Consider the following 27560-nt stretch of genomic DNA (forward strand, 5'->3'; position numbering starts at 1 on the left):
TTCACACACACTGGTGATGGCAAGCTACAATGTAGCTTGCCATCACCACCGACCTTCAGATTAGTGGCTGACCTGCTCTGCCACCTGAGATACAGCCACCCTGTATTTCACATGATCCACAGAGACTCTGGACTTTTACATACTGATGTATGTACAGGATGTATGTACAGGACTATTCAGTCCTGTAGAAATGATATCTTTAAAATATTATTCTGTATGGCAAAATGCACTGTAAAAGAATTCCTGATTAAAGTTTTCAGATCAGCATTTAAAAACAGAACTTTGACTTTACGCCAGGTTTTATTTAATGCTGTCAAAGAACTTTATTTCTGCAGCTGACAATCAAAGCTGTCATCAAAATGCTGCACCCCAATTTTAATAGTAAAAATAAAACTTATGAGAATGATTATCCTTTAAAGACAAATCAGCGTGATGAGGACTACTAATAATTGCAAAAAGAATCTTTGGGGATAACAGGCGGCGGGGTTTATGACCTGGGACTCTCCACCATCGGGTGTTAGAACTGAAGAAGCTCCTGGAGGTGAAACATCTTCAAGAAACGTAAAGAAGTCCAGCCGCTTTTCTCTCCAAGCTCCTTCGTTTATGACCTACACTGCAGCCAGACACGAGGGGGCGGCAGAGACGCTTTGGGTTCACTTACCTACCGCTGATCGACTCATCGGCGCTCTACTGCTCGTGCCTGGCGATGTGAGTCGCGGGAAATTAGAACTAAATCGATAGCTGCCAAATCGACCGTCAAAATAAACTTGTAGCCCGGTGTAGTCGCTGAAGAGTTCACCTTATGAAATAGTATGAACTACAATAAAAGGCAAGTTGCACGTTTAATAAAGTATCGGTGTTTATCAATAGCGATGTAAGCTTCGGCTGTTGGCTGCTAACGTTTATGTTTCGTGTGGGTTTTTCAGTTAAAGAAAAATCACGTTATTGTCAAGTGAGCTAAAGTTTTAAGGAAATCTATACGGCAAAGGTTACGTCTGCCAGCTGTGCTAGCGCCATAGAAGCCGTGTCATGGCTACATTTAAGTCTTAGTCGTGTGTTGCTGTGACCAGAGAGCAGCATGGAGACCACTGTGGGAGATATTCTGCACTGTGAGGAGCAGCTGAGATCTACGCTGCATTCTGATGATAAGGAGAAGGTAACCTGCATTTGTCCTCACACCTGAGCCACATAAAATGCTGCCATGACCTCTGAGATTAATGTTGTTTTTTCTCAGCTTCGTAGGAAGTTGGCTGAATTACAAAGGGAATATCTCAGGACAGCCCAGAGACTGCAGGTGAGTGTCTTTCATTGTGCTATAAAAAGAAAAATGTAAAGAGCATTTTTGTCTCATATGTATATATATATATATATATATATATATATATGCATACATCTGCAAACAGCGTGCCGAGCGCTTGGAGGCAGTACAGAAACATGTGAGGAGCAGGATCGCTGAACAAAACCACCTGGAGCAAAGAGACACGGAGGCTGCATCAAATCTCCGTCTCAATCCTTCTTCATTGATACCGAACAGCAGCGGTGACACAGCTCAGGGCTTAACTCTGAGCCAGAGACACACTGAAGGTAACACTTGATCATGGGACGTTTGCTTTGTCGTATGGATGAGACTACACTGTTATTACTGTCAGAGGCACAGCATGTTTGGCCTGTAATAAAAGCAGAAAGTGAAATTCACAAATCATCTGATTTTTCACCAGGTCCAGCTGAATCTGACAATTCAAGGAGAAACCAGGTGATCAGGTTCTCACTTCCATCTGATGCTTGCCCGCAAACGCCAGATCTCAGCCATGCTGAACCTACAGGTTATAGAACAGATTCTTCCCTGCGCCTCAGGTCACGACGCAGCCGCCTACGCTGGGAAAGTAGGAGCACAGAGAACAATGAAAAGGGACAGGAGCAGGGTGAGGGGATGGAAAGTGCCAAAAGAGCAGGAGAGGAGGAGAAACTCACATCAGATGAAGCAGATGCTGTAAATGAAAGTGAAGAGCTTTTTTCTGGTACAGATTCTGAGTCTCCCTCTCTGCTGCTTACACACTGGAGCACACATGGATACACTGAATCAGGAGATATTCAGGGAAAAGACATCCCTAGATCCCAAGAACAAAAGGAAAAAGATGCTGAGGAAAAAGGTGAAGGGAAGAAAGAACCTGAGTCATTGTTGCTCACAACACAAACTGAAAACAGGGGGCAGGATGACACACAAAACAAACTGAGAAAAGAAGGGGCGAGAGGAGAGGATGGTGGAAATAGTAGAGGACGGAATGAAGAGAACATTAGTAAAGACACTGAACAAAATGTAGGGGACAAAACAGAAAGTAAAAAAAGGCATGATTATAGTGTGGAAGTAAAAGAGGAAAAGAATGACTTGACTGGAGGTGGAAAAAGTGGGAGCCTTATGGACTCCTGTACATTAGTGGAGGGACTACTTTTCCCAGTGGAATACTACGTTCGAACCACAAGACGAATGACATTTTCACAGAGCCAGCCTGACATGCAGGCTGTAATAGAGTCCCAGCTGAGCAGGGGACGACATCGCAGGAGCCGAGGTCGTGCCAAAGGACAGAACAGGAGCACACAGAGCAGCGACCTTTCACAGCCGCACACTCAGACAGATTTCTTCTCTCTAACAACTGCATCTGGGGACCCTAACAAACCATCACAGGCTGTTGCATCTGTGTGTGCATCTGCTGAACACAGCCAGAACTCTGGTAAGATTTCAGCTTGTCAGATGGACTCTAGTTTTTCTCCCACGTCTGCTCGTCCAGCACGAGGCCGGAAGAGGAAGAGAGGCACGGGGAGAGGGAGATCTCAGACCGGACGAGCCTCTTTTAGTTTGAACACACATCAGTCACCAGGTGAGCAAACCTCAGATGACCCCCAACCTACAGACATTCCAGTCTCTTCCTGTCAGTCTCTCCAAGGAGCTGATGGACCAGAGACCTGCCCAATCCCAGGAGAAACCGACCCAGCAACAAATGAACCACATCACGTGCCCACACACATCACTGATCCTCCGCTTACTTCTGGAGATAATAGAGCTTCTTCCAGCTCTGCCTCTGGACAATCAGAGAAGGTCTATGAAATCTTTATGAAGAGGAACAACAAGGCTAACAGATCCCCACACATGAACCAAAGTAAGACTTGTATGAGTATGAATCAAATAGAGCCCAGCGTATATTTCGGGTAATATCAGATATTTGCTGATAGATCTGTATCTGCATTTATAATGGCTGATAAATTCAAATTTTAAGAAAGACATGAAATAACTTGTTAGGAGGGCACTCTCCAAGGTCCCTGTTTCGAAAGCCACAAATACAACAACCAGCTAATCTGAGCAGAGTCGGCAGTAAATGAATAATCTCTGATTTGTTGTCCCAGTGAAACAAGTGAACTTTTTAAAAGCATTATTACATTACCTCAGTAAGGACTCGTAAATAACCACATACAACAAACGTTAGAATAATCTGTTTTTTCATGTGTCTGAAAGAAAGAAATATTGGCTCATATATTGCATGTTTAAATGACAACTGTCTATCATTATTGGTCATATATTTGTTGGGCTCTGGTATCAGTCTTTGTCTATGTGTCTGTGCATCATTATAAAAATACCCTGAGACCTATGTTCATTCTATAAAGTGAATTGTGACGAAAGGGTGAGCGCAAGATCTATTTACACCCATTTCTAAAACAATCTTCCTCCTTAAGGTTATGTTCATGTCTATGTGCTTTATCTGACACATATTCCACGCGTTCAGATTATAAAAACATCACAGAAATTGGAGAGACTCATCTCAAAGACTTTTGGATTCATTTGACTGTTGTGGCCAAAGAGACAGCGTTAAAAACATCATTTACGTTGCACATTTTGATACAGCACAATGTTTCGATGCAGTTATGTAGTGGTATAAAGCAATGAGTGCCTCTGCAGTGTAGTGGTTAACACATTTGCCTTACATGCAAAACATCCTTGGTTTAAGATTGGGAGGAGATGGTTTAAAATCTGGGCCAAATCAAGCGTGCATCCATCTGCTGTGCAGTCCCTTGGGAAATAAGAGATCAGCAGAAAGTTCCTGATAATTCCCAAACATGTTGCTGAGACCCACTTGAATGCACAGTTTGCTGTGAGAGTTTGTGACAACAATACATTATTGCTGCAATATACAGCCGCAATTTTTAATTCAGTGTGTCACACTTTGCATGCACTCTTTTAATTTTTTCCATAATAACCCTTCAAAAAGAACCTTCTGTCTTCAGCATGAATCCTAACCCTCAGTGTACAGTTGCCATATGGTGGTGATTAAAGGGGTAGAAATGCCAAAGAAATGACGGCATTAGGTTAATTATAAGAATGGAAACTGGAAACTTTTGTTGTGTGAAGGAAACTACAGCCAATGCAGAGAACTGCACTTCTTCTTTTGATACAAGAAGTGCATCTAAGATGACACAGAGGCTATTTTGTGAGGAGATGAATGTAGATGTGCACTGAAAGTTTGGCTTGGTGTCTGGTGTCAGTTTAACTGTTTTAAAGTTCCCTGAACAGACCTACTGACATGATGACTGACAGGTTGTTCCTTCAGTCAGGTCATCACCCAGTATATACATAACAAGTTCTATATACAGTGACGAGCATGTTTTTGACTGAAGCTTTTATTTTCCACTTTGTGTTCTTCAGGTACATCGAGCTGGCGATCTCTCCTCTTGCCCTCCTTGTCACCGGCTCAAACGTCTCTGCTTCGTCTTCCCTCTCTGTTGTCTGGCCCGCTGATGAACTTGGACACCCACCAAGATTTTCATCTCCCAGATGACCAGTTTGCCTCCCTGAAGCTCCTCAAGCTTCGCCAAGTCACTGGAGAATCTGCAGTTGAACCTTTCTCATCCCCATCTTACAACACACGCAGCAGCTGGCGCCGCTTTGACTTTCGATGCACCGGCGCTGATGCAGCGACGCCTCTTCCTCTCCTGCTAAGCCTCACACCCACAATTGCAAGTTCACCAGGTCATAATGCAGAACAGCTGGCTGCTACCCAGTCCATACACATCCAGAGTGTATCAGAAGAACACAGGCTTACAGATAAAGTGATGAAGCACTCCTTCACTGAAGAGCAGCAGACTGAAAACAGCTTGGCAGAGACTCACTCTAGCCCAACAGAGCCAGTGGGGCAAAAGTGTGCTAATGTCTGTAAGGAAACTGTGATTGTGAACTCTCATATTGAACTTCAGACTCTCATGAACTCTGCAGACAGACCAGTCTGCACAGAGAATGATGATGTCATCAATCACCCAGAAAAACTTAAAGTAAAACATCCTGAACCTGAAAAACAAACATATTATGGTGTGGTCCATGCTTCAGAGGATCTGAGGTGTATAAATCACAGTGAAGAAGATAAAGTTACCACTGAGCTGGTTTCCTTTGAGTCACCTGTAGAGGAACTCTCCTCCAGCAGCTGCGCTGATAAACAAGCATGTAATGAAACAAACCCTCCAGGAGAACCTCTGAAGTCTCCAAACAGACTCCCTGAAAATCAGACCAAATCTTCACACGGTGTCATCTCTCAGCTCATGTTGAGTTCCCCTCTGGCTTCAGCACCCTCTCTCTTTATAACCCCACACCTGCCTTCATCCACCCTAAGTACCAGCCCAAAACTACCCTCCCTAGGTCTCACCCCCCACCCTGTCACCTGCAGCCTCTCTCTGACCTCCTCCCCCTCTGCCCCTTGTCTCAACCTGCCTCCACCATACAGCCCTTCCAGACAGGTTCTCTCTCCTCCACCCCTGTCTCCCTGTCCCTCCATCACTTACCTCCCTCCTAGCCCCTCTGCTCTCTCTCCATCTGGAGAGATCCACCGTTTATCTAAGCCACCAGTTAGGGCCAATCAGCATCACACAGTTGAACTCACTTCTCCCCCGAGTCCCTCCGGCCATCAGCTGGAGGACTCAGCTGGGCAGTTGGACCTGAGAACAGAGGAAACAAAAGAAGAACTTGTAATTAGACACATGCACACATTGAGGGTAAAAAAAACAGTTTTATCTGTTGCTGTATAGTTAAAGATTATTATTTCGATTAAATATAATTTAAGGGTGTGTGCATCTAAAGCATCCGTGACATTGTTCTTGAGTGAGTTACAGTTTTTTGTGTGTGTTCAGGCTGCAGCAGGAGGCATTCTGGTAGATGCTTGCTGTTTTCCTGGATCCTCAGACACTTTGTGTGTAGCAGCAGCAGGAAAGTGGGCAGTGTGCCTTTGGAGTCAAGCTTCAGCATCTGAATGGAAATTAATACACACCTGGACCTTTAGTGAGGTGAGTTTCTTATGGGCCTGCATATCAGAAGGACTCTGTGGAGGTTTGAACATTAGCTAGAACTACTTTTTCTTTTTTACTGTTCCACTGATTAACACCTGGTTTCAGTAATCTGCCAGGAGCCCTAGCTATACAATATAAATACATAATTAAAGATGAGCGTAAAGAATCCACGTATTAGAATAAGTTTCATCTTTGTTGTAGCTCAGTGTTATTGCACAAACAATATAAATTATACATAAATGTGATTAGTAAACTGCAGTTTGAATGTTTGGGAGATGCATAAAATCACATGGCAGTAATTGGTGTTTATTTGCAGCCAGTGATCAGTGTGTTTCATGTCCCGGATGCTGCTGGGCTGATCTGTGTGACTCTGGGTCAGCTGGAAATCAGAGAAGTGAGGTGAATACTAAACCGTGAATGATTATCTCTACCATGTACTGTCATGTAAAAACTAAGTAAACCCTTCCTGCTTCCATAGGTATTAAGAGGGTAAGGACCAGCCAGGTGCTACTGATTAAATGCACTTGATTAACTGATCATCAACAAGTGTTAGCACCTCAATACAAGTAGACGTTTTTGGTTGTTATTCAGAGAAACTAAAAAAAAAAAGCCAAAAGCTGCATCTCAAATTCGACAGGCCTCGATTAAAATGTTGCAGTTCATGACATTACAATTAGAAAAATACAGAAAATGTGTGGTTTGTTTGGAAGGTTTGCCAATAGAAAGCCTCTCAACAAAAGTGGAGATGTTTGGCAACAATGCACAGCAACATATTTGGAGAAAACCAAACACAGCACATCAGCACAAACAGCTCATACCAGGGCCCTGTTTCAGAAAGCCGGTTTAGTGCAAACTCTGAGTAAGTATACCCTGAGTTAACGAAAACTCTGGGTTTTCGGTTTCACAAAGCGAGTTTAGATTAATTCTGAGTGAGTTACTATGACGACACACTCCGTGAAGCTAACCTGCCCCCTAGCAGGTTTACTTCAACTAACCCTGACCTTCTCCGCCTCTTTGTCAGAAACCTGACTGTAGGAAGTGTCAGACATGGCGTGCTCCTTCCTTGAAGAGCCAGTAGATGTTGAAGCCCAAATTCTCCGCAGAGCTCTCCGCCGGGAGAGAGTGATTAGAGCGCGTTTGGACATTTTATCATTTCCTGATGATTTCCTGTGTGAACGTTACCGTTTTTCAGCAAAATCTATAATTCATTTGGATAACATCCTCAGGCCTAATATTGCTCATGTGACACATCGCGGACATTCTCTCAGTTCTGTACATATTATTTGTATTGCACTTCGGTTTTTTGCAAACGGGAGCTTTCTGTATAATATTGGTGACGCTGAGCACGTTTCCAAGGCTACCGTCTGTCGGGCAGTCAGGAATGTTACAGTTGCACTGAAACGTCTCCTGTACTCGTCTGTGGTGTTCCCCGGTCATAGACCCATAAGATTTATCAAAGAGGGATTCCACAAAATTGCAGGTAGCAGGATGAACAAAACTTAATTCATGATGTGGTGATACTTGAACTACTACTTAAATTTTACATTTATTCTCACGGTTCCCAGGCGTGATTGGCTGTATAGATGGCACTCACATTCCAATCATTGCTCCTTCAGTAAATGAAGGAGACTATGTGAACAGGAAGTCTTTCCACAGCATCAATGTACAGGTACATAGCTCCCTGTAGCATTTCAAACTAACAAATTATTTCATTATAGTAATGGATGCCAATTTGTGTTCTCTGCACTGTGAAGATCATATGTGATGCTGCCAACATTATCACAAATGTGGAAGCCAACTGCTCAGCCTCTGTGAGTGGTGGTGGTGGAGGACCCCACCTGTTTTTCGGGCCTCCACTTCTTTTTCTGTTGGCTATAACGGGTCACATTTGAGCATACAGAGTAAGCAAATATGTACTTGTAATGTGCTCAGATAATTTCAATAAGTGCTTACAGAGGGAAAATTAATGTAGCCTCTAACTGCAATTGATTTACATTGGACAAACAGACCAAGCACTATGGCTCATAATACAATTACACCTTACCTGTTTGGACTATATTTTTATATTTCATTTTTACTTGCTGCCAGGAACGTTTGGGGCCTGTTGGGTTGCACCTGCGCTCAAATCACATCACAAAATCAAATGTATAAAATAAAAACAAAATATAATATAATAAAATAACGTGTTAAATGGGTGGAAATCCCTAGATCAATGTTTAAATTAACACTCACGCATTGACTCTGTCGGCTATGTTTTGCCATGCATGCTCCCTTTCTTTTGCAGCTGAGGCTGTGTTACTTTTTTTCCGCAAAATTTGCATGTTATCGGCATATGCTGCCATCAGAATTTCGGCCTCAAGCGCTGTAAAATACATTGACCGCGCCTACTTTCCCTCCGTCTCCATGGTGACTCGCTTAATCTGTGCTCCACTAATCAGGGCTTTATGTATCCTCGTGCGCGCGCTTAATTTGGGGTTAAAGCAACTCCGCGTTGATTGAACTAATTGTTATCAGCCTTTCTGAAACCGAATATTCCGAGTTGGACAGTTCGGGGTTACTCAACCCCGTGTATCATTTTTAACTCTGAGTTTTCTAAACCGGCTTCCTGAAATAGGGCCCAGCTGTAAAGCACGGGTGATGATTCTGACTTGCTTTGCAGTCACAGGACCAGGGCACCTTGCAGTCGTTGAGTTGATTAAAGTATTTAAGAATCAAATGTGAGGGAATCTGTCTGACACCTAAAGCGTGTCCCAAATTGGTTCTAACAGCAGGACAATGATTCCAAGTCTAGCAGCAAATCTATAACACAATATCTGAAAAAGAAAAGAATTCAGGTGCAACGATGCCGTCAAAGTCCAGACCTCAGCTTCAACCAAATGCTGGGGCAGGACCTTAAGAGAGCTGTGCTTGCAGACCTAAATGAACTGAAGCAACACTGTAAAAAAGAGTGGACCAAAATCCCTCCACAATGATGTAAGAGACTGACAAAGTCATACAGGAAACCATTATTTCAAGTTATTCCTGCTAAAGGAGGTTCTACAAGCTGCTGAATCACGGGGTGTGCTTTTGTTTCGCCTGTGCAAACGAGCAGTTTTCATTAAGTTCAGTATAGTTTGTAAAATATTTGTATGTTGTCTGTGTGCACAGAGTGCTGTCATGCTCCAGCCTCATGCAGATATTGCTCTGTGAGGGGATTCTTCAGGCAGTGATTGGTGTGTCCCGGTCCAGAGTGGTGACCACCTCCCACTCAGCCACAGGTTCCACTCTGCAGGTGTTTACGCTGTCAGACTACAGGTAACACATCACAGTTTTCCTCTCCGCTGTCGCCTCTCATTGTATCGATGTCACAGACTACATCTGCATTTGGGGTCCGAAGCTTACATAGAGTTGTCACGATTCGTGTCTCACTTCTCTTTTTTTCTTTTTTCTTTTTTTTTTTTCTCTCAGCTCACCAAGCTCTCAGACTCTGGTATCTCCAGGTGTTTGCGTGGGAGCGCTTGCACTAGTTGACGGACTTCCTGATGCTCTCATTGGTACAGATGAGGGCGGACACCTTTTTGTCTGGTAAACATATATGTGATGATTTAAAATTCTAATTTAAAGATCAAGACTGCTGAATTCTGTTTCGGGTTTCTCTTTGGCTCTTTGTTCGTTTCTGATGTTGTTAGAATCAGTTATTCAAACAGAGCTAATGACATCAGTAGGCTTGTGCTCCATTGGGACCACCTGACCAGTCAGTGTATCAACTGACAACAGATGGGACAAGAGGAAGTTTAAAGACTCATCTGTTTGTTTCTGCTGCCCCCTACAGACAGAAAAAACAGCTTAAATAACACAAAACAAAACGTAATCCTCCTGTCGTTTTGTTTTTGATAGAAAGAAATGTGATTTCAGCAGCAGCAGCTTCATCTTTACCTCGAAGCTGCTCCCGCTTACAGTTAAATTGTTTCTGTTTGTTGTAGGAATCTAAAGACTGGACAGCTGCTGTGCAGAGTCCTCTTTGGAGAGGGTTTTTCTCACACAGCCTGCCTCAGAGGATATTCCTCCTGTGTAAGTAAAAGCAGTAAAAACAAAAAACCATGCCCCTGTAACGCTGTCATTCTTTACGTGATATAAGTCCTTTGCGTGTTTGTGCACAGGGAGTGTTGTTTGTCCTGCTGCAGCATCAGTTTCTAAGCTCTTTAGAAGACGAAGAAAAAGAAGGAAAAATAAAAGATCCTAAGACTGCATTTTTCTCCTTGGTCGCCATTAACCCTCTAAGTGGAAAATCCATCCCCGCTACTCAGCTGTACCCACCGGAAACCTGGGCTGGCAGGTGAGATGAGGAATGGAAGACGAGGTTTGTGTTTCTGCGTCACTTTTCAAACACACTGGCATATTTACATCTGTCACTTTGCTCTACAGGCTGTGTGAAGCCGACGTCAGTGGCTCCGGCGTGGTGGGCCTGAGTCAGAACGGCTGCGCCTGTGTGTGGGAGCTCGGGCACCCGGGGGCTTCGAGGATGGTGTGGGCTCCAGAGAGTGAAGGCTGGCAGCTGGCTCGATGGGGGGGATCAAACACGCTGGTGACTGGACATCACAACGGAGACGTGACTTTATACTGCTACAGTCAGAACTCGCGCTGCTGCTAAAAACTGACTTTTAGACGACTTTTTAATCAAATATAAACATCTTTGTTTCAGTCTGCGTTGACATAAAGACATTGGGGGGTTTCAGCGTCATGGTGGGGCACGGACACGTTCCCTTCATTTAGCTGATTTGGTTACTGCTGTAAACTGTATTGCATTTCAGGAATTTACCTTCAGCTTGAGTAAATTTAACATAAAAATCCAAAAACATGAGCTTTCATGAACTGTAAACTGAGCATGTGCCATAAACCAGTGGCTGCTGTACAAGCTTTCTAACACATCACACCCTAGAGCTCCTTTTAGGTCACTGTAACGTCAGACTGGAAATGTGTGTTTTATTACTGCAGCTGTTTTTGACTTGTTTATGTATGTGTATGTTGTATTTGTTATATAGAAAAGAAATCTTACTAAAGTTGGTTTTAAGATTTACATTAAACATTTGTGAATTCTTTATTTTCTGTACATTTTATCTACTTTAAGCCACAACTGTGGCTCAAAACAACAGACCATGTTTTTAAAAAGTATGCAGTGTTGGAAATACGATTACTCGAGTATATTACTGAAATGGATCCTGTAGTAATAAAATTACTAAAGGCCAGAAGTTTACTTACACTCATCATGGACGTGAACGTCAGCTGTCCGTGTTAAACGTCCCCTAGAAAGATGACCAGATCCTTTTTGATAATCATCAGCAAGCTTTTGTCATAATTCTGTCCTGATATTTAATCGTAATTCTTGTCAGAATTGGTGGTGAATTTAAACAAGTTGATCGGGCATGAACCCGGCTTTAAATGTTTGTCGACAAATATTTAAAAGGGGGTTTGGGAACAAGATTTTAGAGGTTTGGTGTTAGCCTGCTTTATCCAATCCAAAACCAGTTTTGATGTGTCCTTTTAAATAATTATTAAAACAGTGAATATTTTTGAGTTTGAGGTGAAACTTAAGAATTTTAAGGCATTCTTCCATCTTCATAATTTCATCCACTTTCTTCAATGCACCAGTAGCACCGGCAGCAAAATAGTCCCAGAGCATGATGCTACCCCCACTGTGCTTGTCAGTTGGTACAGCTGACTACAGTGTTCTGTAGTTTTACTCCCCCAAACTCCTACTCTTGTCACTGTGACCAAATAGTTCAAGCTTTATCTTGTCTGACCATAAAACACGTGGGCTGTCCGTGAGTTCTTTGGACTTTGCCATTGTTCTGACATCCAGTGTCAATCCATTGAGTCTATGTATGTGTATATGTGACCCTGTGTGGATCAGAAAAAATCCAAAATAAACTCAAGCTTGTGCACTCTTACTTTTTAAAAAGTCATAACAGATGTATGTTATGAAATGAAAGTTAGAGAAATCATTAAAAGCCCAAAATAACCGTGAGCTTACCAGGTATAAAAGCTATATAATTTAAATTTCATATTATATTATTTACCAGCTACAGGACAGTTAAAAAATAATGCAATACATCCGGTTGAGGGGGGGGGGTCGTTTCAAATTCTTACCCCAAAATATACACTTTCTGGACACTTTAGCCCCTCCCCCTTCACCTTCAGGGCTGCTTTAATTAATCGTAGAAAAGATTACAAAAGGTGCAGGAAACATTCCTTGGAAATTGTGGCCCATGTTGCCATGATAGCATCACACAGATAGTGTAGATTTGTCCATGATGTGAATTTCACCACATCCCAAAAGTGCTCTATTTATAGATCTGGTGACTGTGGAAATGAGTGCAGTGAACTCATTGTCATCTTCAAAAAAGCAGCCTGAGAAGATTTGAACTTTGTGATATGGTGCATTATCCCACTGGAAGCAGCCATCAGAAGATGGGTACACTGTACTCATGATGGATGAACATGCACAGCAACAATTTGCCTTCTAAATGTTGCAGCAGAAATCGAGACTCATCAGCCATGAAACATTTTTCCCATCTGTTGCCCAAATGCATTGGTTCTTAGCTGACAGGAGTGGCACATGTGGTGTAGTCTTCTGCTGCTGCAGTCCAAGATTCAATGTGTTGTGCTTTCAGAGATGCTCTTCTGCATATTTTTGTTTGTAACACCTTAGCGATGACTGTGTGGGAAAATCCCAGCAGATCAGCAGTTTCTGAAATACCCCGAGCCGTCTGTCTGTCACCAACAACCATGGAACATTCAAAGTCACTTAAATTACCTTTCTTCCCTATGCTGATGCTCAGGTTTATGCCTAAATGAAGAGATCTGCTGCTGTTGATTGGCTGAATAGATGTTTGCATTACCAAGAAGTAAAACAGATGTACCTAACAAAGTGGGAGGTGATTGTTTATTTCCCTTTATGTAATAATGCCACCACAATGTTTCTCCTTATGAATATTATTTAACTGTCTCTGTAGTTACTATTCAATAGTTCTCCCCTAATGAAATATTCACAGTTTTTCATTTCCCCTGTAGATTGTTTTCCATTTCTCATTTCATCATTAATAGTTTACTGGACCATGGTCACATTTATTTCTTTAAGCAAATATTTACGAGCCACAGTCATAAAAATAGGTGAGTTCCCAGTCAGGTCGTTGGTGACCAGCAGGCAACAGTGGGGTTCACGGTTATTAATGAGTTCGATCCTACCACGTGGCCATTAATTGGTCATAAATTGCCCATAGGTGTGAATCTGAGTGTGAATGGTTGTTTGTCTCTATGTGTAGCCCTGTGACCCTGATAAGCAGAAGAGAATATATATATATATTTAATACAGTACTTTTGTTCCATACACCGCCAAGGTATGTTGAAGCAATCAAGATGTGACTGAAGTTACTGATGTTTAGGAATTACTGACAATATTTTCAGATGCTCCATTTCCACAGACAGTAATAATTGCACAATTAAAGAATACGCGATATCGAGGTCACATGGGGTAGGATGCACTGGCCAGCTAAGCAACACCAAAGGCCTGAAAGAGACAAGTGAAGTGGATGATCACATGATCCTTTTTATGGTTCAAACCAGGGGCCAGAATCGGCCCAGTACAGACTCCAATCCACTGGATGACTTTGGACAATGTGAAGGGCAACAGAAATTTTGGACTTTTAATTGCACTTTCATAGATTTTATAGCTTTTTCTACTGATCAAGATTTCCCCCATAACCATTCATACCAAACCACAGTAATTAAGTTCCAAATTTATGTAATTTTACACATTTACTTCAGTTTAAGTCTCATCCTGACAGATTTATTTCAAATACTGCAGCAGCACTTCATTAGAATGTAGAAAAAGACAATCTGTTAAAATAATACTTCAGCATTAAGGCATCTCTAGGATTAATGTGTAGTTAAAGTTCAGTACATTGACAGAAAGGACAGTTTCACTGGTCTGATGCAGATGAGATCAAAATGGGTTCTACATCAATGATTTAAAGCATCTCACCAAGTCAGAAAATGAAATTCAAGAGTGTTTAAGTGTGTAATATCAGAGGACACCTGCATTTATATTAAAGGGAGAAAAAGAGAAAGTAGCTTACCTCAACATGTGACCTGAGAAGGGGAGAATCCTGTGCTGGGTGTATGCAAACAGGATATCCGTCCACAATTTCAGTCATACCATGAGTAGAAGTTCAACCAGTTCTCAGCTGGTGTGGTATTTATTTGTTTTTCCCCCCCCAGTTAACCACCCTGACTTGTAATACTAATCTTTGTTGCTGACAAATATCCAGATTGTACACTGCCCCCCCCCCCAAAAAAAAAAAAAAAACCAACTTACATTAACATCAAAATTCAACTGAAGACATGAAGTAAGTGCCTTGTACAAGAGAATCTTTATTTAAACACAGGTAAAATTAATCCATCTTTACAACATGTCTTCATATTCAGCAGTATGTACATGTTTGTACAACTTGTTGAAAATGCCATCTAAAAATAGAATTATAAAAAGTAAAACTAACAGAGAAAGAATGTACATGATGCAGACGTATTAACATGGTCCATTTCTCTACACACGACACAGAAACAAACTAGAGAAGCAGACCAGAGAAGCTTTCGTCCACCCACACAGCCGGCCCGAGTCTCAACCTCCCACCTCACAGTCTGTCCACTCAGCTTAGAGTTTGAAAAGCAGGACTTTATGTACAAACAAAAGATGCAGAGGAAACCTCGGAGGACCGTTCCAACTTTAAGTTCAATGTAAACCAAGGGAATATTCACGTTTTCCCGTCTAGACTCATCTGAACACACACCGTCTGTGCTGTGCTGTCAGCGGGAACGCAAGCTTCATCGAGAAAGTTACAAGAACAAGAGATGAATGAGAGTTTCTATAAACAGCAAGACAATTTTTTAAAAGAGAAAACAGCGGCTGAAAGATGGGAATTTTCCATGTACAACATATATAAGATGAATTGTCACGGTAGGTGTGAAAGTGTTGGCAATAAAAAAGGATTACAACATGACCCATAAAACAGATGAAGACTGAAAGTTCGAGCCCGTCCTGAACTCACGGAGAAGCAGCTGGTGATTAAAGACACTTGGGGACTAATGCGCGGCGGGAGTGGGCTTGCTGTCCAACAGTTTCTCCACCATGAGCTTGGCGTAACGAATGCGGCTCGCCAGCTCCTTACTGCAACCGAACTCCTCCAGAAGAGACAGCTTGTAGGTGCGGAAGTCTCGTTTCTCATCTATGTAGGTCACTGCAGCCATCAGCGGACACAGGATCAGCTTGGTGTGGTCCTGCCAGAGACAAAGTAACAAAAGCATGAATAAAGGATCTGTATATGGCATCACGAGACAGGTCAAACAGTTAAGGACCGTAGGAAGGTGGTGTGGCGTCCTACCTGGAAGAAATTGATCTGAACCGTGCCGTTAGTGAGGTGCAGCACAATGGCGCTTTTGGTTCTGAACCAGAGGGAAAGGTACGGCAGTCGTGCCAGCTCATCTCCTTCCCGACGTGCTATGTTTGCGCCAGCCTTCAGCAGGTGCTCGCTCATGTAATTGCGGAAGTATTTCAGCAATGTTATCTACAAAGAGGAGAGAAACACTGAGTTGAGTATGAAAACGAGGGCGCGAGACCATTTAAAACCTCGTCTCACACACAAAACAAAAGGTCTAACTTCTTACCTTCTTGTTGAGAGTGGAGGGGAAAGAGCGCACACTCATGTAGGATTCAGTTGCCGTCTTGTCGATGTACTGCAGGCTGTCTCCGTCAGCGTACATAATCAGACGGGTGTAATCGTTAAACAGAACGCCAACGCTGTTGTCACACAGCTGATATCCTGAAATGAAGATGAGAAACTCTTGTTTGAAATATTCATAAACACAAAATGTACTTAGCACAACGCTCAGTACTTAAAATAACCAAATAACCTGCATTTAGACCAAAGTGTAAGACGAGGCATCCTACTTGTTAGTTGAGCAACACCTCAGTCAATCTAAGGCCAATTCCTTACAACAACACTTGCTCTGTGGTTTCTTTTGAACTAGCAAACACGTCATCTGTGCTCCGAATTACAGTGAGAGTAATTCCTGCATCGGCTTGTTTGCAATAGATATTAACAGATGCATAAAGAGTATAAAACTGGGACATAGATTCTGGGTTTGAAAAGTGAAGTTTAACCACAAGTCCCTTAAACATGTCTTCTATTTAATGACCACCAGAGGGCGAAAGCCCAAGGTTGCAAAAAGAAATCCAGTCCCGTGGCAGTCAAATAAATCCATGTGAAAACCTGCAGCTTTGGCATCACACTAGCTCCATCCGTCTTATACCATCTATGAACTCATAACTTTGTAAATCTGATCACTTTTGACTCCAAAATAAAGGAAATCTATATCTCTATATCTATATGCTCGCCCCAGCCCACCGATGGAGGCCAATGACTACCAATTTTCACAGTGAAACTATAAATTCTCTTTAGAGTTCAATATTACACTATTAGTATTAGACGACTTCATAAATGAGCCAATATCACAGTTGTGTTTCCTTTGTTTTGGGGTTTTGTTCTGAACTAGGTGTTCAAGTGCAGATGGATGGATGTGGAGTCTAAGTGTAATACTTACCCAGTCCATATTTATCAGAGTAGTCCACCCATTTGCTGATCCAGAAGATGGGGATGCATGCAGGATCCTCTGCCTCCTCTGTTTATTAAAAGAATTTACATCTCTGTATGAAGCACTGACACGCAGATTATCCAGCTTAATGAAATATGCAGCACAGTCATAAAAAGCCAGCACTCACCTTGGCGGACGACTGCCTTCTCAGAGGGCTTGGCAGCAATGATGCTGTTGAGCTGCTGCAGCATGTCTTTGAGGTGGTTCTCTGACGGTTCAACCTCCCTACACACAGATTACACCAGTCAAAACATCCAAATACATAAATGTGTCACAAAATGCAAACCTGTACTTTATAAATATTTCCATTATTTCAAGTTCAGTGGGACAAACATCTCACCGTGGTGCAGGCTCGTCCTTCATCTCCACCTTCTCTGTCCCTACTGGAAACACAAACCCGTATCATTAACATTCCTGCAAACACTAAAATAATTCATCTCCAATATTTCAGCCTTGCTTTAAACATCTGAAGAGTTGGGGCTTCTTTCAACTCTCTTCCTGCTGGGAGCATTACCTTTGTTATTTATAGCCGTCAACGGGCGTCTCTGGTTGAGCTCGGTGGCTGTCGAAGGGGCAATAGAGAATCGCGGGGGCACCGTGAGACAAGTCGTGGGCAGGCGCAAGGGGATGTAGCCGGACGTGAAGAACTCATCCGCTTGCAGCTCAGCAATGGTGGGTCTCTGGGTGGGATCGGCATGCAGCATCCTTTTGATGAGGGTGGTCGCTGCTGGGTTGATGTGCTGCACGAAGACAATTGCCTTTAAGTTGATACGACTTAAACGAAAAAGCATCTTTGTATACAATTTTTTTCTTTAAAAAAAAAAATTAAAATAAAATAAAAATAGCATCGTGTTAAACCGCCTCACCCAGGGGATTGTGTAGTTGTTTTTCTTGATGCGGTTGTAAGTCTCCTTCAGACAGGAGGTCTCAAATGGAGGCTTGCCCACCAACAAAGTGTACCTAAGAATTCAGACAAGGAGGAGGTAAAAGTGACTGTGCAGATTTTTGTTTTTTTAAACAACTTTTAACTTTCTAATACATCATTAGAAGTATGTCTTGGGAAAATATAAAACCATTAGGACTCATAAGGCTGCATTTTGTAAAAAGACAAAAAACCCTAATTAAACACAAGCAGATGTGCAAAGCTTGGCATTGGCATCAGAATGGACACAAGGTGTGAATGACTCAGTGGCCGTAACGCCTCCGTTTCCAGGTGTGCTTGTGTATTCAGACTTACAATATACACCCAAGTGACCAGACATCCACTTCATAGCTGTGGCCTTTCTTGCAGAGCACTTCAGGAGCTATGTAGTTAGGTGTTCCACACAAGGTCTTCTTCCGCTCACCATCAAACTCAATCTTTGTGGCAAGGCCAAAATCCCCTGTTTTAAAAGAAAAAGGGGGGACATAACTGTAAAGAGGCACACTTGTGTGCAAAAGTTCATTTTTGAAGTATGAGAAATTACTGACGCAAGGACCTGGGTGTGCCTCATCCTTTTCTACTAAAACCAGCACTTTGAGGTTCCTGATATACCCAGTTGACATTTATAGTCCCCTGCCATCATGCTGAGTTGAGCAAATTACCTATCTTGACATCCATGTCGTCGTTGAGGAAGATGTTGCCCAGTTTCAGGTCTCTGTGGATCACTTTGTTGTTGTGCAGGTACTGGATACCCTTGAGCAGCTGAGTCATGTAGTATCGGGCCTCGGGCTCTGTGACAGCCTTACGACGCTTGTGCAGCTCCAGCAGGGACTGAATTGGAGAAGAAAATGATTTTAAACTGGGGCACTGAGACAGTAAAGCAGCAACAAATATCAAGTATATAGGATGGTTACCATGTAGTGTAGAAAGAAAGGATTTTAAAAAGTACTAATGCCATCAAAATACTGAGTTTAGGAATAGTGGCTCATTTGAATTATGTTCAGAGCTCCTGTGGTTTTAAAACAGGCCAAGCTTCCTGCACTGTGACGGGAAGAGACCGCCAGGGTAACCGTTGGCCGTCCGCAGTTAACAGAAAGGACACTTTCTCTGCACTCACCCTTCTCCTGCAGATTTCCAGGACGACAAACACAAAATCATCGTCCTCGAAGAACCCGTGGAAGCCCACGACGTTGGGGTGGTTGAGGCTTTGGTGAATGGAGATTTCCGAAGTCATCTTCTCCCTCTGGTGCTGCTTCAGGATCAGCGATTTGGGCACGATCTTTCCGGCGAAAACCTGCTTTGTCTCCACGTCTGTGATTTCGTAGCATTTTGCAAAACCACCTTTTCCGAGGAATCTCCCCCTGGTGTATCGTCTCATGGTGCGTGGGTCGACCAGAACATCTGGGATTTCTTTTAGAGTGGCCGATTTTGGGTCGACATGCGGCATCGGGTTCGCCGGCTTTGCAACACCAGCGCTCATTTTGGATTAAAGTGCTCTTAGCCGGGAGTAAAAAGAAACGTTTTAAAGCCCCTTCGCAATAGAGTTATTAATGATAAACCCCAAGGAAGAGAGTATTGTTAACCCTACCTTAACCGACGTTAGTTTGGCCTTGGAAGCTAGCGTACTCCCTGCACTTCTGAATTTAAACCAAAACTAGCTATAATACGCTTTAGACGCGGTTGTTACTTAAACATTTCATTGACAATTAAAACGCGGTGCAACTAGACTATAATTATTTTTTTTAAAAACAAAAATATTGAATAAAGTAATCGCCAGAGTTGTCCGTCGATGGCTGCAGCCTTAACCCGTCCTGCCTTTTGACAACAGTTTCTGCTACAAGTTTAAAATGCTGCCTCGGTCGTTACGGTGCTCTCTGATTGGTCCGCTCGATTTGAATTCTAAGGTATTGCAGCAAAGCATCGTGGGAGATTCAGGCAAAAATAGCCAATCACTAAACGAGTATGTCACATTCCGCAGTGTTATTGGCTGAATCCCTGTTGTTGGTTTCTCCTTGTTTTCTCTAAGCGAGTACTGATGGGAAATGTAGTCGGGGTGGGCTTTAATCGTGACATACATCCGTCTTTTTTCCTTTCTTCTTCTTTTTTTTTTTTTACCCAAGTAGATAACGTGAATTTAATGGTCATTTGATTTTTTTTCTTTTTCTTCTTCTTTTTTAACTAAAAGCCCGGAATAAATAGTCGTCATCGTGGATTGTTGTAACCGATTTAGTTTAGTCGAGGCAGCAGTCTATAGGCTAATTTATATGAGACTACTCACTGCAATAACCTTTGCTTATTTATACGCTAACCTCACTAGTTTTCGATAAGTATTGTTTCGTTATTACTCGTGTAATACTACTTTTCGTAATTATCAGTCGTGAGGTTGTCCAATTTAATTAACTCTAAAGCATAACCAGCTACAACATGTAGACTGTACATTCATGTAAAACACACAACCTATTGTTATTACTGTTTTTAGCCAGTAGGGGGCACTGTCACTCCTATAACTTCCCGAATGCAATATAAAGCTATAACTTCATAGGGTCCCAATATTAAAATATGTTGATATCACTACCATAACAGATTGCTGTTGTTGAAGGCTGTAGTTATACAGTGAACCAAAGGACTGAATTTCTTTGAATGGATTGTTCAAAAAGTGTCACCATATTTCCATTAAAACCTTTTCTGGATCAAGTATGATCGAGTGTTAGTCAGTGCAATGTCTGTGTTTCATTAGTTTCATTAAAAACGTTTGTGTACATTCAGGATATATTATAGTTCCACACAATAATTGATGGGATTGTCATTGCAACACCAACTAGACTTAACTTCAGGCGGAGCATTCATGAAAAAGGTTGTGTAAATAATTTTTCACTGGAAGTGTAACTATGGAAAGAAGAATGATTAAGAATTGCGTGGAGTGGAAACAAAATTTGTGGCAAACATGGTCCACCTTGAAAGTCATGATAAACCAACCACCCAGGCCTTTGCGTCACCCCAGTCTTGACTCCATGGCTACAGCCTTGCTCTGCGTCATTGCCTGTAATGCCTTTTACTTCTAGCCTGCTGCTTCTACAATTGCCACTAATGCTAGTTCTGGTAAATGACAATTATTATCACACTCAATAAATAAAAATAAGAAAAACTGTATGTTGGCTTTACAAAAACCTTAATTGCTACGAAAGCTGATAAACTTTATATATAATGCTGTAATATTCTCTGAACCCTCCACCCCTGAGGTGCACTGGTGGATCATTTATGCTGTGTGTGTGTGTGTGTGTGGTTACTGTAAATCTATGCTAAGCTGTCATGAGTGTTCATCTCGGGCCTGATGAAACATTTCTGTTGTGATGGAAATAGTCTCTTCTAGCATCACAGCCTCCGTGCACTCAGTTGTTTCTCAAGAATGAATATAATAGGATTCATCTTCATCCAAGACAAACACACATGGCATGTTTCAGAGATTTCTCTTAATCACATCATTGTCACCCATCTGTTTATATGTATTTTGAATCATTGTGCTTTTATTTATTCTGTATTTTTATCATCTTGTTTCATAAGATGTGTATATTGGTTTTCTTTTTTATTGATCTGTTCCTTATCTAAATGACTGAGAAGCCTGTCCAAGAGCACAGGTGTTCTTTTATTCTTGCCACGTGCAGCTGACAAATAAAGTAATTCAAACTTTAATTTTCATGTTGTTCACTCTTCTTGGTAAAAGATAAACAAAAGCTTTTAATCCAACAGTGTGACATTTTTGATGTGTAATGATGCAGATTAATCCTTGTCAGTAGCCTCTGTTCTTTAGCCCTTGTGTGCTGCATGAGCCTCTGCTCCTCATTCATATTAATGCTTTTGTGGCAGACACGATTAATATCTGCTTAGCAACAGATTATACAACTGACATGGCGATAAAGAGAGGAAAATAAGAGGAGAACAAGTGGATGAAGAGAGGACAGATGATGAGACCAGCGTGTTTGCTTAGCCCCTTTGTTCTACTTCATATAAGTGTCTGTGTGTATGTCTAAAACGTCACGACACAGCTTCAAGCAAAGAAAGGAGCTATTTTCATGATGCACCATCTCACGCTAAGCCGAAAATGGCGCTTGTTGTTCATTATTACTAGAAAAAATATGCTCATCGGCTTTGTACATCGATTTAATAACTCAGAGGAACAATTTTAAGATGTAAATCTTGGAAAGCTTGGAATGCTAGGAAGTTAGGAATAAATGGAAGAGACTCCCATCACAAATATTTTCTCAGAGGATAAATTTGAATAGTCACAGTAATTTGTAACTGATTTTCAGTGTCCATTTTCTCTAAAAACATATATCACAGCATCGACAGACTGTGGGGTCAATTGCCAATTGCCATTCTGGGCACGTCCTCAGGGGCCCATGTATATTTGGGGGCCCATCCAAGAGAAGATGAAATGAATTTTTTTTTTAAAAGACCAGAACTGTATCATCTCAAACTTTACTCATATTTTAACAAAACATAGATATAGTTTTTTGTTTAGTTTTTTTTTTTTTATCATAACTGGTAAAATCCAGTAGTTTTATTTGTATTTGACCTGCCTTTTCCTCCCCTACACTGATAAAACTAATGGTATCTCCCAAGGTCAGCTAGCTACTTCCAAAATAAATGAAACAGACATGAGGAAAAAAGGGGGGGTGTCTAGTTTTGTTTTTTTTTTAGAAAGTTTCCATTTTTTTTCCGAGTATTTCGGGATGAAAACATTGTTAACTTTAAAATTGTTGAGACGTTCAGTGCATCGACCAGCAAGTTAATCCGAAGGTTAGCAGTTCACAGTAACAGCGGATTTACGACCCAAAACATTGACTGGATTTTAATTAAGGAGCCATGCCTTCACCAGATCATTTATCCATTCATTTATTCATTCACTTATTTATTGACAAAAAAAATTTAGTTTATAAATGTTCTAAGTGGGGACCTCAAAAAAGTGCTTTTTCTCATAAAATCTCTCTGGGCTCTATCACTGAAAACAAAAGGCCATGTTGGATTTACTTGATTCAATAGTGGACATTGGTTGCACACAAATGTTTTGCTTTGGCAGAAACTTAAACAACTGAGTTAAATCAACTTTTTCATATTCAGTAAACCTGTGCATTTTGTGTTCATAAAACGCGATTGAAACATGTTCAGATGAAGTAAGTTGAGCTGCTGGAATATTTTAATCCTTCACAATTTTGTCATTTTATTTCAACGCTATTCAATAACTTTTATCCCAATACTACTTGGTCACTTAAATACTACATGCTGTCTTCATATTACATAATGTTCAACAAAGTCTAGATCCTGGTTACCATAAAAATTGAATAGGTCTTCAACAACTACCATCCTTCTATCTTTATCCTGGTTGCAGGAAGGCTGGGAAATAACCCTGAGGTGATAGGTTACGGTGCAGGGTACACCCTGGACAGCTGAACAGTCTAGCACATAGAAACAAATAACCATTTACACTTACATTCACAGGTAATTTAGAATCACCAGTTAACCCTAACTCTAACAACTGTATGACTTTTAACTGCGGGAGGAAACCAGAATACCCAGAGAGAAACCTGCAAACTAGCAGGTTTCTCTCTGAGAAACCTGCAAACTAGCCAGACTGTGGATTTGAACACAGGACTTACTGTGAAGCAACAGCACTAACCACCATGCCAACAACCTAGGAAATGTAGGAAAGCTATAGCTTCCAACCTTCCTAGGTTGCTGAAAGGAGGAAAAAGAGGAGACCACCAAACAGACAAAGGGAATGAGAGGAGAAAAAGAACAGGTGTGTGTGCTTTGATGGTTACTTTAACCATCACATTATGAGATTTCTGATTATTGAAGAAAGAAAAAAGCTCTAGGGCCCATCAGACACTTGTTCACATTGGTGTTTAACTCTATGATCCACGCATGGACAGACTCGTTTCAGATGTGCCAAGACCAGTGGAAGGTTTACAAATGGCACCGGACACATTTTACAACAAAGTTATTTTACTGACACCATATAAAAATGTACACACAAAATAGGACTCAAACAAATTCCATCATCCCATTTGTTCCCCTTAAACTATGAGCATTACAGGCCCCGCTGCCTTTCAGACACATTAAAGTGACCCGAGGAGCCGTCACCCGTGAACAGGTGTGAAACTGCAACACGCTCCAACACGTTCTCACTCCCAAAGCGTAACATTTTAGAGTGAGAACGGGCTCGAAACTGAGCAGGCGCAGTCCAGCTGCAGCTGTTTCTACGACAGAACACAGCTGTTGTGCTTCTTCGGCGAGGGTCTCTTCCTAGCTCGGGGCCTAGGCACGGTGTCTCTGCGTGTCCACGCCGCGGGGCTCAGTCGTGGCGGCAGGTTCACCTGTTGCAGCAGCGAGCTGAACACCCCGACCGCGTTTCTGCCCGTGCTCGCGGACGCCTCCACGAAGTCTGCGCCCCACTCAGCCTCCACCGTGGCCATGGCCTCACAGGCAACCGGCGCTCGACCTTCGCTCACGGTCAGATCCGCTTTGCTGCGGACCACGGTGATGGGCACGCTCCTGCCGCCGCCGCGCAGCTCCAGAATCTCGGCGCGCAGTCGACGCACCTCCTCGAAGGAGTCGGGCTCGTCTGCCGCGTACACCAGGGCGAAGGCGTCGCTGTGTCGGATGCAGAGCTCCCGCATAGCCGGGAACGAGTAGCTGCCGCTCGTGTCCAGTATCTCCAGCCGCATCTTCTCCTCAGAGCCCGCGGTGTCATACTCGAGCACGTGAAGCTCCTCGACAGTGCGCGTGTACTTGTGCTCGAATCCGTCGTGGAGGAATCGGTGGATGAGCGCGGTCTTGCCAACCCCCGCTGCTCCCAGGAGTACAAGCCGGACCGTGTTGGGACGCCCTGACGGAGACATCCCAACGATCCCGGCGCACGTGCAGCTTTATGCAGCTCCATGCAGCCAGGCTATTTATATGCTGCTCCACCGATACGACCCCACCCGGTCGTTCTCCGCTCAAAATCGCTCAAGTTCAGACTCTGAAAGCCACGGAGCACACCCGATTTGGCAGCATGGAAACATAAATGATTTATGGATTTAATGTCTTTTCAGCGCTTATGTCAACATGTGTGAAAGAGTCGAACACGTGCGTTTGTTTGCAGCGTTTGTGAGTCATGGAACTCAATGCCAGTGTATTTCACAGGAACCCGGATATCATAAATCATTTCCACAGTTCACAACAGTGTGCATACAATAACAAGCTTCTGTCGAAGCTTTGTAGTTAATTTACAGCCCATGGTTAGCCTTTTTACATCCCACCATTGCGTTTGCTTATTTACTGCAATGATCCTAATCCCCCCCCCCTTTTTTTTTTATTAATGGAACAATGGGGATGCTATACCTTTCTGGATCCTCATCGTAAAATTTAATTCTTGCAGCACTCTACTTCCCACCAGCAGAAATACAGCTCTGGCGGTGAGCAAGAACCCCCACCTGCTGATCAAACCCTGTGTTTGCAAAGGGTGGCCAATCAGAAGAAAGCTGGCTAAAAAAAAAGCTAGGAGGGAGCTGCAACTTGTTACTTGACAGAGGATGAATTAAGGGACTGCTATAAGGCCCAGTATAAAATAAATCATGATTCTGAACTGCGAAGAAGTTATTTTGATTTTCCTATCTAAAAGAAGCATGTAAGTCCCATTTCAGGTTCAGTGGTCAAACTTGAGACTTAACCACAGTGAGTCTGTCACCAGTAAATCTTCCCCTTCCCAACTAAATGTGTGCACCGTCTTCTGCTCTGTGATTACACCTTTGCTTTTGAATTATTGGCTCATTTCTCTCATTCCTTTGACTCAACATTTCCACCCACACCTGAATCTGTTATTGTGGCCACAACCTGAAGTCTGGTGGTAATAAAAAAAAAAAAAAAAAACAGTCATACACGCTCGCAAACAAGGTCCTGTCACGTGCAGTTATGTTTACACCATGTGTGGAAGGTTTCTTTTTAATGACAGTCCTGCCACAAAGACCCATTGTTTGATGCAAATACACATGCTCTATAATCTGATGATTACAGCGCACTACCTGTAATTAAAAGCGCTGCTGGCCTTCCAAAAGAAATCTGGAAAGCATCAGGCTGCCCAGTGGTAACTGGCTGTGCGGACCTACCAGCACCACCCTGAAGAAGCTGTCAGTGGTGTGATGATGCGAACACATTGACCTCACAGCAGGTGGCTGGCATGAGTAGAATTTATGTGATGCAAGTAGTGGGGTTTAGAAAACTGTACTCGCTAAATTTTTTCTTATGAAGCGTGTAATTACTGTCACAAAGTCATGGGCGTAACATTGCTGAACATTGCTGAACATTGGGGGGGTCAAGATCTCTGTCTAAATAAATAAAAAAATCTGGGTAAATTCCCAGATGATTAAACATGCAACTATTCTGCTGGTAATAACTGAAATGAGTAAAGAAAATCAACAGCCTATTTATGCAAGATAATTCATAATTTTATTGGGGGGTTATATTGGCTGGGTCTGATTATTGGGGGGTCATAACCCCCCTAACTCCCCCTGGAAATTACGCCCCTGCACGAAGTACAGAACTAAATTCTCCGCCTGTGTCTCGCTGACCAACTCTGTCTGGCGGGACATGGCTATCACTTGGTAAATAGGTACTGCGATAGCTTGTCATTGTGCGCATGTATTTGGGTGAGTGCATTTGCTTCTCTTATCTGTACCCTTGAAGAAGTGTATGCAGTAATATAAAGGAGCAAATAAGATGGGAACAAACTATAAAAACAGAACAAGCCAACCTTGAAACTGACCTGAGGCCTGCTGGAACTCTCGCATAAGTGGTTGCAGCTTTAAGGGGGCGTTCTAAGTGCTTTGGGTCATTCCTGTCACGGCGAGTGAGATGAGCCGTGTGGAAAATAAAGGAGGATCCAAACGCAGGCACTTGTAAAGGTGTGATGGTGGTTTATTAAACACAAAATAAAAATGGACAAAAGACGAACCGAACAAGGACTAAACTAGACTGGGAACAAACTGACTACAGAACACGAACATGAACATGAACATGAACATGAACATGAACATGAACATGAACGAAAGCGAGCAGAAACACTTGGCGGTTGACAGCAGGGAAACACACAGATGAAGCAGGGTGGAATACGCAGGCAGACCAGCAACTACAATGACAGAGGACACGCCTTAAATACACACAGAGAAACACAGGGGAATTACACACAGGTGGTGGACACAGTTGGGAATAATCAACAAGACGAGACAGAGGTAAAACTGAACACACTCACATGAGACGCATACCTTCACAATAAAACAGGAAACGAGAACACTACACCAAGACGCAGACCTGACACTGAGACAGACAGAATGACACATGGAACCTGAACTAAACTAAACGTGAGATACAACCGAGAACAAATCCTTAAACATGAATAAACAGAAACATAGAATTCTAATAATAATACTCATAGCGCCCAAAACCACAACAAACATTCAAAAATAAACTAATCAATCATAACTCAAAATACTGGGTCGAAACTGACCCAGAACCGTGACAATTCCAGAATCTGGGTAAATCCACATGGTAGCTGCGAGGTGTGAAACAAAAATTAATACAACAATTTAGAATA

At 42.4% G+C, this 27560-nt stretch overlaps 3 protein-coding genes across 6 annotated transcripts; 1 reads left to right on the forward strand and 2 right to left on the reverse strand.

Annotated features, from left to right (window-relative positions):
• The first annotated feature begins 658 nt into the window (after positions 1-658).
• palb2 (partner and localizer of BRCA2) lies at positions 659-12046 on the forward strand. 3 transcript variants are annotated; one of them, XM_040044675.1, is made up of 13 exons: positions 659-829; positions 1071-1156; positions 1235-1294; positions 1404-1584; positions 1719-3155; positions 4694-6030; positions 6166-6318; positions 6638-6720; positions 9469-9615; positions 9769-9885; positions 10284-10371; positions 10461-10636; positions 10726-12039. In XM_040044675.1, the coding sequence occupies exons 2-13, from the start codon at positions 1079-1081 to the stop codon at positions 10949-10951; spliced, it is 4083 nt and encodes a 1360-aa protein (XP_039900609.1). In that variant the 5' UTR covers positions 659-829; positions 1071-1078; the 3' UTR covers positions 10952-12039. The 3 variants fall into 3 exon arrangements, with proteins under 3 accessions (XP_039900609.1, XP_039900532.1, XP_039900686.1); XM_040044598.1 differs by having other exon boundaries at positions 659-1156; XM_040044752.1 differs by lacking the exon at positions 4694-6030 and having other exon boundaries at positions 663-1156; positions 1719-1753; positions 10726-12046.
• Positions 12047-14706: 2660 nt separating this feature from the next.
• On the reverse strand, positions 14707-19788 carry plk1 (polo-like kinase 1 (Drosophila)). Of its 2 annotated transcripts, XM_040044941.1 has the most exons (12): positions 19518-19788; positions 19047-19425; positions 18592-18760; positions 18245-18389; positions 17874-17967; positions 17522-17747; positions 17348-17390; positions 17135-17232; positions 16957-17034; positions 16021-16175; positions 15738-15920; positions 14707-15633 (listed from the first exon to the last, which is right to left on the reverse strand). In XM_040044941.1, exons 2-12 carry the CDS (start codon positions 19407-19409, stop codon positions 15439-15441), a joined length of 1749 nt encoding a protein of 582 aa, XP_039900875.1. In that variant the 5' UTR covers positions 19410-19425; positions 19518-19788; the 3' UTR covers positions 14707-15438. The 2 variants fall into 2 exon arrangements, with proteins under 2 accessions (XP_039900875.1, XP_039900794.1); XM_040044860.1 differs by having other exon boundaries at positions 19047-19788.
• A 3878-nt stretch (positions 19789-23666) lies between these two features.
• On the reverse strand, positions 23667-24947 carry rasd3 (RASD family member 3). Its single transcript, XM_040045056.1, has one exon. The coding sequence runs from the start codon at positions 24826-24828 to the stop codon at positions 24187-24189; it is 642 nt and encodes a 213-aa protein (XP_039900990.1). The 5' UTR covers positions 24829-24947; the 3' UTR covers positions 23667-24186.
• Positions 24948-27560: the final 2613 nt, after the last annotated feature.

This window comes from Simochromis diagramma, unplaced genomic scaffold, assembly GCF_900408965.1.
Source record: "Simochromis diagramma unplaced genomic scaffold, fSimDia1.1 OVJJ01000798.1, whole genome shotgun sequence".
Classification (NCBI taxonomy): Eukaryota; Metazoa; Chordata; class Actinopteri; order Cichliformes; family Cichlidae; genus Simochromis; species Simochromis diagramma.